General features: G+C 36.7%; 2 protein-coding genes across 2 annotated transcripts; one reads left to right on the forward strand and one right to left on the reverse strand.

Moving 5' to 3' along the window:
- Nucleotides 1-2,232: 2,232 nt before the first annotated feature.
- Nucleotides 2,233-4,651, reverse strand: LOC107654952 (glia maturation factor beta). Its single transcript, XM_016442291.1, has 7 exons — nucleotides 4,539-4,651; nucleotides 3,094-3,190; nucleotides 2,927-2,976; nucleotides 2,770-2,819; nucleotides 2,581-2,663; nucleotides 2,404-2,477; nucleotides 2,233-2,316 (listed from the first exon to the last, which is right to left on the reverse strand). The coding sequence occupies exons 1-7, from the start codon at nucleotides 4,539-4,541 to the stop codon at nucleotides 2,245-2,247; spliced, it is 429 nt and encodes a 142-aa protein (XP_016297777.1). The 5' UTR covers nucleotides 4,542-4,651; the 3' UTR covers nucleotides 2,233-2,244.
- A 749-nt stretch (nucleotides 4,652-5,400) lies between these two features.
- Nucleotides 5,401-12,365, forward strand: LOC107654953 (galectin-3-like). Its single transcript, XM_016442292.1, has 6 exons — nucleotides 5,401-5,654; nucleotides 5,933-5,950; nucleotides 6,844-7,512; nucleotides 10,394-10,482; nucleotides 10,561-10,717; nucleotides 11,820-12,365. Exons 2-6 carry the CDS (start codon nucleotides 5,936-5,938, stop codon nucleotides 11,973-11,975), a joined length of 1,086 nt encoding a protein of 361 aa, XP_016297778.1. The 5' UTR covers nucleotides 5,401-5,654; nucleotides 5,933-5,935; the 3' UTR covers nucleotides 11,976-12,365.
- The last annotated feature ends 1,749 nt before the right edge of the window (nucleotides 12,366-14,114 follow it).

The following is a 14,114-nucleotide window of genomic DNA, read 5'->3' on the forward strand; positions in this document are numbered from 1 at the left end:
TATATATATATGTGTGACCCTGGACCACAAAACCAGTCATAAGGGTCAATTTTTTAAAATTGAGATTTATACATCAACTGAAAGCTGATTAAATAAGCTTTCAGCATTGATGTATGGGTTGTTATGATAGGACAATATTTGGCTGAGATATAGCTATTTGAATATCTGGAATCTGAGGGTGCAAAGCAAAGAAAAATCTACAATTTTGACCCGTACAATGTATTTTTGGCTATTGCTGCAAATATACCCCAGCGACTTGAGACTGGTTTTGTGCTCCAGGGTCACATATTGGTTTACTAATGCAAACCCAGCATTTGTGGAACATAGAATAGCCACAAGGTAATGAGCATGGCTAAATTACCATGTCTGTTTGTAACGGAATTACATTTGCTCTCTTATACTTCCTACCCAAGTAAGCAGGATAGAATGCAGAAAATCCTTTACTAAATCTTCATTGTACTCTTAAGTATTAATCGCCAGTATTCATTAGTCACTCCCACCAGTAAACTTTGCTAAAACCAGTAACGTACCCATATTTACCATGTTAACATTCAGTGTAATTATATTTTGTATCAGACGTTATTTCAACCTTTAAAAATAGAACAAGGTGTCAATATCAATCAAGAACACTCCAGTTAAGCACATGGTCACATTTTGCAAGGAAAAAACCTTTTACTTAATTATTCAAAACAGCGGACAAATGTAATTGAGACACATATTGAAAGGTTAACATTTTTCTGGTTTCGAGAGAACTTGAGTTATAAATGATCAGTAAAAGCTTCTTCAGTCATTAAAAATTAAATGTTAAACAAGACAAATGTAATTGAGACACATATTGAAAGGTTAACATTTTTTTCTGGTTTCGAGAGAACTTGAGTTATAAATGATCAGTAAAAGCTTCTTCAGTCATTAAAAATTAAATGTTAAACACATACACAGTTGACTACTGTATGGGACAAATCATGTGATGTCCACATCATACAAGCCACCAAAGTGAGCAAACAGTGTTTAGTAGGAAACAGCACTAATCACAGGTGTTACAGGTTCTACAGATGTACAGAGATGAGCCTGACCCACATTAGAGCTCACAAATTCTGAAAGATGTGAGATCTGCCGTGGTATTACTTATCAAACCCATAATAACATCACTTCCTTAAATTATTCATACTACTCTGTTAAGCTTTGAACATTTAAGAAATTTCCAGTGTTTACATTTTGCCAATAGAAAGATTGTTTTTTACATAAATACGGAAATAGTGATGCTTTGAATAAACTTAAGAATAGTGACACCAGTTTTATTCCAGCGTTTAGTTGGACAGTGAGAAAGATTAATTTAGAATAACAGAGGAATTAGATGATTGCCTGCCTGTGGCAGAATAACACCATAGCACATCTCTGCCGATGTACATCTAAACCTACACATCTCCAAAAAGGTAGGGCAGATCTGTGATTAAGGACGTCCGGGTGACAAATTCTATGTCCCCTCTCCCAAAAACACTAAATCAAGTAAAATTAGTCCCAGAACTTTCACCCAATTGTCCCCAGATTCTAGATCTTTAGTCGAGATTTGTTTATCACGCTGTGAGCAGATTTAAAAAGGCAAAAAAATAATGAATTTATGACAACAGGTCAGAAACAGTAAACGATTTCTCCCAAAAATATCAGTAAGACTTCTGACCTCTTCACCTACTGTTACTGTTCAACACATATCAAACCAAAATAATTCATGTTTGGTCAAATTAAAGTTAGAAAATGCTTTACAAAGGAAGAAAATGTTTGGCCCTTATCAGGGCATTACATGAAGACTTATGTGATTTTATACCAAAACGGGCAAAACATGCTACATTATAGATTTTTACAATGTTTAAATCTGTTGCCATGTCATCTATCATGAAGGATAGCTGACATAAAATCGCAACATGTCATCCAACTATCATGGCAGTAAGACTGGACCACCTATGCAGGCCAGTACATACGTTACTGCTCAGGGACGAGAGCAGAATGGTTTTAAAAATCCAAGGAATTGTTCAGTGTATATGTGGAATTTGCTTTCACATTTTCATTTCTTTGCACCTCATATTTCTGTCATCTTAAACTGGTACAGGTGGGTTTAGAGTTTGGGCAGAAGCATTCAAACATACACAAACAGACATTATCAGATGGACTATGGTATTCTCTCTGTTTGGAGGTGATGGTCCCATCTCGGTCACTCTTAACACGAATGTTAGCTTGTTCGGTCCTTTCTTAGCGGAAGAAGCCCAGTTTCTCTCGGAGCCACTCCTCTGTCAAGTCTTCAGTGTTCCTGATCTCAAACACCTGAGAGAAAGTAGATACAGACAAATTAAAAAAAGAATTTCCACAACATCACTGGGTGTAAGGTTAGGTGTGTTAGTTAGAGCTCACCTTGGTCAGTTCAACCGTCTGTACCAGTTTGTTTTTGCTGCCGGCGTACATCATCTGCTGCTCAGGTTTGCATCCTGGGAAATTAAGTTTCATTTTAGAGAAGTTTCATTTTGGAGAAACTGCCTCATATAACAGGGTTTGTGCATGTTGACTATTGAATATGTGTATTTTCTTTACCAACAGGACTGGAGAAGATAAAACACAGAGGGTAGGACACTCTCCCATCATCGTGCTGGTACTTATAGCTGTAGACTACAAATGTGTCACAGGTTAAGGAATCCAATGATTGTTTAATGCTGAATAGACACATTTCATGAGTTTAATCACAGTACTGCACAGAGTGAGTTTTGTTTTAGTGAAGGATATCTGGGCTGTCTCTCTGGTAGCTCATTCTTCAGGTCTTCAGGGGAAATATCCTACAAGGAGAAATCAAACCCTGGTTTAACACCACTAATCAGCTCAATTATTAGTCCCACTAGAAAGCTATGTATTGCATGTTGATGCAATAACAGTGTGTATTTACCTCATGCTCCTCCTCCAGAATCACCAGCTGTTTGTCTTTATCAATCTTCACTGTAACCAGAGGACAAAAACAGCAATATCAGCATTCAGTCCTTACGCTATATGAGAAAGTGTAAGCATATATGGAACAGCTTGAGTGTGTAAGAGTTTAATTTAAGTTTGACTCACTGATGATGGCGGCATTATTAGTCTCCTTCCTGAAGCGGAAATCCCGCAACTTTTTCACCAGGTCTTCGTCCACCTCACACACAACTAAAGACTCACTCTGCACACACACACACACACACACACACACACACACACACACACACACACATTATTGTTACTATTTTCCACATGTCAGTCAGCTTTATTACTATTTTCAGTCTGCTTAGTTAATTGTGTACAAACTTTTGAATAGTAGTAGTGTATAAATAATTCATAACTGGCTACATAACTGGAGAAACTCCCAATTAATCTCTTTGATTAGGAGTCATACAGGTTAGGGACACACTCAGGGTTCAGAGTTTGTCAAAGTATTGGTTCTCAACTGGGGCCTTTGCAAAGTTTTGGGGGGCACAATAAGTCTTACAATTATATAAATGTAGTTATATTAATAAAATATTAATTACAATACTAAAAAACACAAAAATACAAATGTGTACAAATGCTGGAAACGCAAAAATACAAATGTGCAACATTAAACTGACATCATTTTTGAGTTTATTTGTTTTTAGTACTACCAGATGTACATATCAGCTTAGATAGTCGAGCCTTCAAATATTGACCTGGACAAAGGGGTCTTGGAGTCAAAAATGTTGAGAGTAACAAGTAACAAACAGACTGAATGCAGTGAGCATGGAAACTATTGACTATTTCTTCCGATTGTGTAATTCTGTTAAAATCACAACTGTTTCAATACAGCCAACTCAACAATAAAACCACCTGTCTACTCTGGCACACAACATCACAAGGAAAAGGAGTTCACAAAAGTCATGCACCATGACAACCAGTGTAGGTCATCATCACACTGGTGTCATCAGGAGAACAATCACGTTCTTAGCTGTCGATGAGGCGGACGAAGTGGGCAAACGTGTTTTGACGTGCAGTGTTATTTCATTACATTGCTTGTCATTTCTGCTCTGATTTGATTACATTGTTTGATCGTGGCTTGACGTGCCATTCAAAGTAAAGGAGCCACACCGTCTCTTTGTCGCTTAGCAGATTTCCCAAATTTCCTTGAAATACTGAAGTGTGAGCACGGCTGCAACAGGAAATGAGAATTCCCCCGGAGCCGCCGGAATTCCATCATATCACAATTATGTAAGGCAATCCTATCTCGTGAAAATTCAAAACAGAGATTTGGGGTATATTTAACGCCAGACGTGCCTTTATTTTGGTAAACTTTATGAAGTCGGTGTAATGCTAGAGAGGGTTTGACATGCAGCTCATCACAAAGCACTGGGTGGAACTGCAACAGGGCTCAGAAAAAAACAACCCCTCTAACATACACGTATCCCAGACCGTTGAGGCGTACGGCGTTATTTGTAAATGCCTCCGTGTTATTATACATCCTACAAGAGAGGGCCGCCATACAAATGTTTTTATTAATCCAAGGCAGTTTTTGTACTCACCATTTTCACAGACGGCACAAGCTCAGCAGTGCAGGAGTTCTACCGTGCCGCGTCTCGTGACGCTCGTTCGACCAATCAGAGCACTGGAACGCGACACAATTTGCATAAACGTCTGTACTAGGATCAGTTTATTTCACCCATAGAAGGACGAGATCTGTCTGATCCCAGAACAGCAGCATTTAGGCATGAACTGATGCTCATGGAAAGAACTATCGGATGCACACTTTTCTCCACCCTACGGGGAAATTAGAGGATTTAGATATATTGCCAGCTATTCGTTCAAAATAAAATAAATTAGTATATGAAATGCACGCAAATGTGCCATAATTAATTTATTTACTGTAGTGTAAAAGTAATATTCAATGTACAAGTGACTTTGGTGTTTAAAATGATGATAATAATAATTAATAATAATTTTATAATAATAAAATATACAGAACGTATTTCACTTAAAAGCACATTCAGAAATAGCTACAGACATGTAGCTATTAACACGTTGTAGTCCCACTCCTTTTTAAGCATTAGAGTCTTTTTTATTTGTATATGATATAAGCATTAAAAAATATCATATTTTTCTTAATTTATGGAAAATATAAATGTATCAGTACAAACCCGAAACAATCAACATTTTGTCAACATTCACCATTTGTTGGAAAAACCTCACCTTTTCAAGGCTTTATTCGTGGAAAGTGGCATTTAGAAAACTGGAAAAGTTTCTAAGCCAGTTGTTATTATGGTTGTTATATTTTAAGCCTCCCAGGGGTGAAAACGCCCACTTCGTCAGTAACCCCTGCGCATGCGCAGATGAGCCGGCCCATCCCTCAGAGGACACGCCCATCGGGGAGCATGCGCCTGCATAACGCTCATATCTGATCTATAAACGCAGTAGATTGTTCTGTTCCTTTAACTACAGTAGTTAATGTGTCATCCATATTATTTGGCGCTCACAATGTTTTCAAACACGCTGTTGAAAACCCTCAATGTTCCAGTTGTCACCTCACTTCCTGTATAGAGTTTAGTAATTCTGACTTTAGGATCTTTTCGGGCGACGGGACCTGGTGCTGCTCTGAACCCCCAATCCTCAATCCTCGGACCGCAGGCCCTGATCCAGTCAAGGTAACGTTACTGATGCCCACAAAACTGCTAACATTTCACTCAAATGCGCATGTATAGCACTACACAGATTAAACTATGTGGAGCTGGAATGCCTGATTTGATCTTACATTTTAAAGTATAACTTAAATAGTTGCGAGAGTGTGTTTGATACAGTGACGTTAACGTTGCGCTCTGTTAGCGTCTGTATAACTAGTAACGTTACATGTACTATACTTAAGACAGAATCTGAATTATATACAACTGCATGTCACTAAGTGTCACCGTTTGTATCTGTTTAGGCCATGGCAGACTTTTCGGTAAGTGTTTTCTAAATAATCTTGTTCAATAGTTTCAATAGTTAATTTTTATTAGTTTAGGCTGTATTTTCTCCTGTGTTAGTAAAGTAAGACATTTTATCCGTGTTACCAGCAGTAGAAATGACTGTAATAGTAGTTATTTAAATTTCTTAGTTTAATTGATATAATATCTTTATTCAGCGCATATATTCAATAATTAAATGAAAAATAGTAGAGATATACCAGAATATCCAGTGTATAATACAGTGAAACCAGCATAAACCCACTAGTGAAAAAGTTTCTGTTATGCATTCTTTTATCATTTAATTATAGAAATTACCTATTTTTATTAAAATGTATAAAATGAAATGTTGTTATACTTTATTATAATTAAATAATTATTTTAATTATCAGCATAAGAACAGTATAAGTTAAAGTAAAACATATTTAATAAAAAATGTGGTTTTCCCCTATTTTGTTTAATGACAGCAGCACCTAAGCTGCATGAACTCCACAAGCCCGATGATCATGTTGTCCAGCATTATTTGATCCACAGAGCATCTTGTACTTCAGTGGAAGCAAAAATGTCTAACCTTTTGCCAAAAGAATTTAAAATGTCACAAATTTGTTTATTTAATTAGCTAGTAATACCTAGAAATATTGTGGAATATTAAAAATCATTCATTTAACATCATAGTGTTATTTTTTTACACACTCCTACAATTTTCTGTTTATTTACAGGTTTAATTTTGTTTTCAATCTCATATTTTTAATCTGGTTTCAGACTTTTGGACCCCACTGTTTGTCCTAGTTAGTCTTTGGCTTTGCGATGATAATAACAGACCAAAAGTCTCTCTGATAACTCTCAGCTAGTGTTTTTTTTGCTGTGATTTTTCTGCATTCTCTTTCTGTAGCTTGCTGACGCAATCCCAGATGATGTTTCTAGTGAAGCATTGAAAAATAAACACACCAATCCATCAGCTCCTGGAAATGGGGCTCTGCCCCCCACTAATCCTGGCTGGCCTGGTGCAGCCCCTGGTGGCTCTCATTTCCCACCCTCAGGAGGCCCTGCCCAACCAACAGCACCTGGCTTCCCTCAGACTGGGCCGTCTGCCCCAGGTCCCTTCCCACCTGGCCCAGGAGCCCCGGGACAGTTTCCCGGAGCCCCTGCTGCCCCGGGTGGATACCCTCCAGGACCGGGCGTACCTGGACAGTTCCCCTCCAACCCTGGAGCTCCAGGACAGTTCCCCTCGATGCCAGGTCAGTTCCCACCAGGTGGGGCACCCGTGCCATACCCTGTTCCTGGACAGTTCCCCTCCCCACCTGGGGCTCCACAGGGCCCATATCCAAATGTGCCTTACCCGCCAGGTCCATCTGGGCCTGGCATGTATGGCCCAGGAGGCCCTGGTGCCTTTCCACCAGATGGAGGCCCAGGATATGGAGGAGGAATGTTTCCCCAAGTACCAGCAGGATCCTGGGGTCCACCCGGAGGGGGCTTCCCTCCTCAACCTGGCCCACCAGGAGGCTTCGGTCCAGGGCCCATGGGACCATACGGAGGGCCTGCAGCTCCAGGTGGAATGCTGGTGAGCAATTATGACTGTTTAAATGGGTCTATAAAGAGATTTTGCATGCACGAGTCTGCTCATAAGTGTATATGATGGGTTTGTTTGGTGATGGCTCTGCATTGATTTGGTGGAGTTTGTTTTATGAGAGTGTTGGTGACATAAGCATTGCTTTCAGGGTTGTAGTTTTGGCTCTTGAGGTCTGGGATGCTCCTTCTCTGGTGTCATTCTGCTGGATCACAATAAATCTGCAGATCTTAAATGCAAGCACATCTTGTGTAGATCTCAAAAGCTCCTCTTCTTGTTTTTCAGCCACCACATAGACCACCATATTTTTGAGCACAATGAACAGCTCAGCCAATCACAGGAGGAGGACAGCACCACAGACATCACAAAGACCCCAGTTAGCATCCAATCAGAGCTCAGAGTTCTGGACACTGAGCACATAGTTCATGCTGATATATTAGCATATCACCTTTGCAAACAAATGCACATATTTAATGTAGCTGAGCTACCTAATTTCTGCACAGAACATTCATGATTATTAATATCATACTTTTAAAAGTTCATTGTTTTAATGGTGTTATTTCTTGAAAAAGAAAAACAATAAATAATACACTTTGTGGTCATACAACAAACAGATGAAATGAATATTATTGTAATTAAAGGTTTTTTAATGGGCTCAATTTATTTGTCTACATCAGCTTTTGTCTGAAATTGTAGGTAATGGTGAGAGGTTGGCATTGTTGTTCACATACTGTGGCATAATGTATGGTCTTCATTCATCTTTGGGGCAGAGAGAAGTATAAGGACTGAAACATATGACAATCCCTTTCAGAAATCTGATACGCTTTATTTTGCATTCCGTGATCATACATAAACATTTTAATAATCACACTACTCTTCAAAAGTTTGGGGTTTCATGTTTTTGAAAGAAGTCTCTTATGCTCACCAAGGCTGCATTTATTTGATCAAAAATACAGAAAAAAAACAGTATATTGTGAAATATGGTAAAAAGCTTAAATCACAATTTCTGTTTTAATATATTTTATAGTGTAATTTATTACTCTAATGACAAAGATGAATTTTCAGCCGCCATTACTCCTGTCTTCAGTGTCACACAATGCTTCAGAAATCATTAATTTGCTGATTTGCTGCTCAAAATATATTTCTTATTATTATCAATATTGGAAACAGTTGTCCTGTTTCATACATTTTTTGCGTTCTTCAATGAATAAAAAGTTCAAAAGAACAGCATTTTTTTAAATGAAAATCTCCTGTAGCAAATTTATTTGCTGTAACTTTTGATCAGTTTAATCCATCTGTGTTGAATAAAAGTATTTATTACAAAAAAGCAATCTTGCTGATCCCAAACTATAATATTTTATGAACGATAGTGAATATGAATATTCATGGTATACAAAGGCATCTTGAATTTTAATATTTTATCGGTTATTATCACAAATTTGTTCATAAACAGTGTGCATGTTTGTGTGTGTTTGATTATACCAGGCTTTATTCACTGAGGGGAATCATGAGTCAGTGGGTGGGGTTTGGAATCAGGGATTGGCAGTTTATGAGATTTGTCACAGTGTTGCCAAAGCAAAGTTGTTTATAAACTAGGCGATGTCATCAGTTAGATTTCCTTCTTTTGCGGTTTGTCATGTGATCTGTGACGTGGCATTAGCTGGAACAGGACAAAGAGAAAGGGCATGCGTGTCTGGGTCTTCGCTGTTTAGTATACATAGGCTTTTGTGGTGATTAGTAACTTGCTTCTATTAGAATATTTGTTCAGTTCAAGTTGGAAAATATTCCTTTGAATTGAACAGTCCTGTTTAATGTCAGGGAGGGATTCATGATATTTTGCAGACTATGGAAAAGCCAGAGATGGAACTTTATGATGGAGCATGGAAGAAACTCGGACATCATGGGAAAATGTATTAACAGACGATGGAAGTCTCTACACTTCATGTGTAAATCACTGAGCTCTCAGGGTAATGGGGCTGATCCAACACTGAGATGATAATGATAATGCATATATTTGTGCTTTATAACTTTATTAAAAGTTAATTTTATTTAGCAAAGATCTATTAAACTCATCAAACGTGTCAGTAAAAGTAATGTTTATATAATGACATGTATCACAGTTTCCACAACAATATTAAGCAGCACAACCGTTTTCAACAGTGATTATAAACATGTTTCTTGATCAGCAAATCAGCATATTAGAATGATTTCTGAAGGATCATGTGACACTGAAGACTGGATTAGTGATGCTGAAAATTCAGCTGTGCCATCACAGGAATAAACTGCATTTTAAAATAAATTAAAATAGAAACCAGTTATTTTAAATTGTAATAATTCTTCATATATTTCTTCAATATTACAGTTTTTACTGTATTTTTTATCACATAAATGCTGTCTTCTTTGAGCAAAAGTTTTTAATGTTTAAATATTAAAAAAATCTTACTGACCCCTAACTTTTGAATGGTAGTGTATTTGTAAAAGATCACTATTTTATGTCTCTTCTGATCTTCTCTCAAGTTCTGGGATACAGAGTTCATTTTAGAATAGTTTATCAGGTGTAGCTGCTTACAAAGATGTTTTCTTTGCAGTTAGGGATGCACAATATATCTATACCATATTGGTTATTGGTGGATATTTGAGATTTTTATTTTATTTTAATAGTATCAGTTACTATCAGTTAATACTATTAAACATGATTGATATTTATAAAGTTATTGGTATCATCATATTGTATATCCCTATTTTCGGTATCACAATATACAGTAACAAGGATCAAAGATAGATTCTGGAGGCCAATTTTTACATATGTTCTTAGTGTAGACACCTGTGGCAACTGTTGAAGAACTCAGATAACTTATGTGTATGTGTGTTTTAGCCATTGCCGTATGATCTTCCGCTGCATGCAGGGATTATGCCCAGCCTCGTGATTACTATAGTGGGTGAGACAGTACCAGGAGGAAACAGGTAATGAACAAAACAAAACAACAAGATGCTGCATTACTTCTGCGTGTCCAAAGCAAACTCTCACTTCTCTTTTCTCAGGTTCCATGTAGATTTTGTGAGGGGGCATGACGTGGTTTTCCATTTCAACCCTCGTTTCCATGAGAACACCATTGTACTGAACACACAGCTTGGGGGCTGCTGGGGTCCGGAGGAGAGGGAGGGAGGATTTCCCTTTGTGCAGGGCAGACAGTTTGAGGTACAGCATTCTGATTTACCCTTAGAGAAGGAACTTAAAGGAATAGTTCACCCAAAAATGAAAATTCTGTCATCATTTACTCAACCTTAAGTTGTTGCAAACCTGTATGAATTTCTTTCTTCTGTTTAACACAAAAGATGTTTTGGAGAATGTGAGTAAACAAACAGTTTCTGGTCCTCGTTGACCTGATTTTTTTTTTCTTCCTATGGAATGAAATAGAATAGATAACCCAAATATGAAAATCATTTACTCACCCTTAGCCAATAATTTACTCACCTCAGGCCATCCAAAATGTAGATGAGTTTGTTTGTTTGTTTTATTGGAACAGATTTGATGAAATTTAGCATTACTTCACTGGCTCACCGATGGATGCTCTGCAGTGAATGGGTGCCGTCAGAATGAGAGTCCAAACTGCTTATAAAAACATCACAATAATACAGTCCAACAGTTGTCTTGTGAAGTAAAAAGTTCCTTGTTTGTAATCAACAAATCCATCATGAGACATTAAGATTTTAACTTCAAACTGCTGCTTCTGGCTAAAAGGCAATGTCCTCTATCCATAATATTGCTTTCTCCAGTGAAAGTGTAATTTCTTCTGAATCAGAGGAGAAATATGCACACATCAAGCACCGTTTACAATTGAAAACAGTCCATAACAGTTCTAAACTAATATGTTGGTGAATTTTGATTGTGAAATGTAATTTATATATAAATTATGCACTTGCATTTTGCCCAGAAGCGATGGTTTAAAGTTAAAACATCTTAATGATGGATATGTTTCTTACAAACACTCAGCTTTTTACTTCACATGGTGTTAACTGATTGAATGAAGTTGTGTGGATTACTTGTGGTTTATTGTGATGTTTTGGATTAGCTAATCGAACTCTCATTCTAACGGCACCCATTCACTGCAGAGGATCCATTGGTGAGCAAGTGATGTAAAATGCTAAATTTCTCTAAATCTGTTCCTGTGACGAAACAAACTTATCTACATCTTGGATGGCCTGAGTATATTTTCAACTAATTTTCATTTTTAGACGAACTGTTCCTTTAAACCATATTGGATTTCAGTTGAGTTTTCATAATGTGTTTGTGTGTGCAGCTGAAGATCCTGGTGGAGGCGGATGGGTTTAAGGTGGCTGTGGACGGCGTTCATCTGCTGGAGTTTGAGCACAGAACAGGCGGGATGGAGGACGTCACTCACCTGCACATAGAGGGAGACCTCGTTCTGTTCAGCGCAGCCCCCAGCATGATCTGAATCCCAGGGGCGTAGGAGCAATTTGACAATGTTGAGGAGACACATTAAGTCATTGGTCCTTGAAAAGTATAGATTATCTTCAAAAAAGTGGGACGAACAGAAATTTCTAAAAGCTAATGATGTATCTGTTATCTGCCTCTCCATTGCAGATTAATGAAACTCAGACATGTGACCTAAACAAATAAAATACGGATGTAAAGAAAGTTTCGGCGACCCCTCTGAGAGGTCACCAGGACACTGATATCACTGATATGTCTAAAGCACCATAACTTTCTGTTTTTCCTCATTCTTTCACCTGTCAGAATGCATTATGCTAGTTAACCTTTCGCATGTACACTGCCGTTCAAAAGTTTGGGATCAGTAAGATTTTTAATGGAGTCTCTTGTGCTCATCAAGGCTGTATTTATTTGATCAAAAATACAGAAAAAACTGTAACATTGTGAGATATTATTTCAATTTCTAATATTGGTTTTCTGTTTTAATATACTTTAAAACATAATTTATTTCTGTGATCAAAGCTGAATTTTCAGCAACATTACTCCAGTCTTCAGTGTCACATGATGAACAGCATTTATTTAAAATTAAAACTATATGAGTTACTCATTACTTAAAAAAATAAAGAAAAAAATGTATTGACTCCAAACTTTTGAATGGTAGTGTATATTGTAACAAAAGATTTCCATTTTGAATAAATGCTGTTTATATATATATATATATATATATATATATATATATATACATTAAAGTATATTAAAAGAGAAACTGTTATTTTAAATTGCAATAATATTTCACAAAATAACATTTTTTTTTCTGTATTTTTTATCAAATAAATACAGCCTTGATGAGCACAAGAAACTTCGGTAAAAAATATTAAAAATCTTACTGATCCCAAACTTTTGAATGGTAGTGTATGACAAATTTAGTAAAAACGAAACGTATACTGTTCCAAACACTCTTATATTATGACCTTCAGTATTAGCATGATATAGTACCAAGGCCCATGAGGGGTCATAAACTAATTCAGGAAACTGCAGACCAGAGATGTGACACTGTGCTGAATTACATCGGATCTAAATGGCTGAATATTATTTTATTTGGTATGGATTTTGGAAAATGTTCATAAAACCATATTAATGAAATAATTGTGATAATGGAGATAAGTAGATAATTATGTCCGAATAAATGCTGTATTACCCTGATTGAAATGTGCTTGGTCGTATTATATTCTGCATGTTGACCTAAGATAAGAGAAAGTAATTTATCATAAAAATTAGTTGTAAAGGCGAATTTTACTGTGCACTGTAAGTATGCACTTATGCCATGTAATAAAATTGTGCCTTTGTCACATACGATTTGTATCTGTGTGTAAGAATTAGCTACTGAATTTGTTACTATTTATTACCAGCACTTCACATTTGCATTTATACATTTAAAAAAGGCAACCTTCATCTTAAATTGCATTTGTATAACTGAAAATGTGATGGATGAACCATCTCAATGTTGTGCAAAGAGCTGTCGAGAAAGCATGCATGGATGCAGTCACAGAGAATGTGATTACAACTTTATGGTTTAACTCACCACATAAATAATATTTACAATCATTGACTGATATGGTCACTTTTATTAAGTGTTGGTGTCAATCTGACAACAATGCTCAGTGTTTTTTATATGTTAAAATATAACAAAACACTGATATTAACACTAATATTAAGTAGAACATAGTATGCAACAGACTCTGGGGACCATGATGCTCTTCCCTATTTTTGACAGATCATTCCTAATATGAAATTAAAACAGAATATGAACACTGATTCGTGAACGATTCGTTCTTTTGAATTGAGTCTTTTCAATGATTTGATTGAACCAGTTCACAAAAAGATTCGTTATATTCATGATATACTGTATATCATGAATGAGTCGTAACGAGTGAATCTCAAGTTAACTGGTCAACGCTTCATTGAACATCCCGGCTCAGTGATTGGTGGCCTGAATTTCCTTTTACTTTGCAATTATAATGTTTTAAAAATCCCTATCAAACTTTCTAATTTTCATAAGCAGATGCTCTTGGCCTGGTCCTTAATATACAAACACAACTTTTCTCTGCACCGATATTATTTATGGAACAATAAGGATTTTCTT

Source organism: Sinocyclocheilus anshuiensis, unplaced genomic scaffold (assembly GCF_001515605.1).
Source record: "Sinocyclocheilus anshuiensis isolate Anshui unplaced genomic scaffold, SAMN03320099.WGS_v1.1 scaffold487, whole genome shotgun sequence".
Taxonomy (NCBI): Eukaryota; Metazoa; Chordata; class Actinopteri; order Cypriniformes; family Cyprinidae; genus Sinocyclocheilus; species Sinocyclocheilus anshuiensis.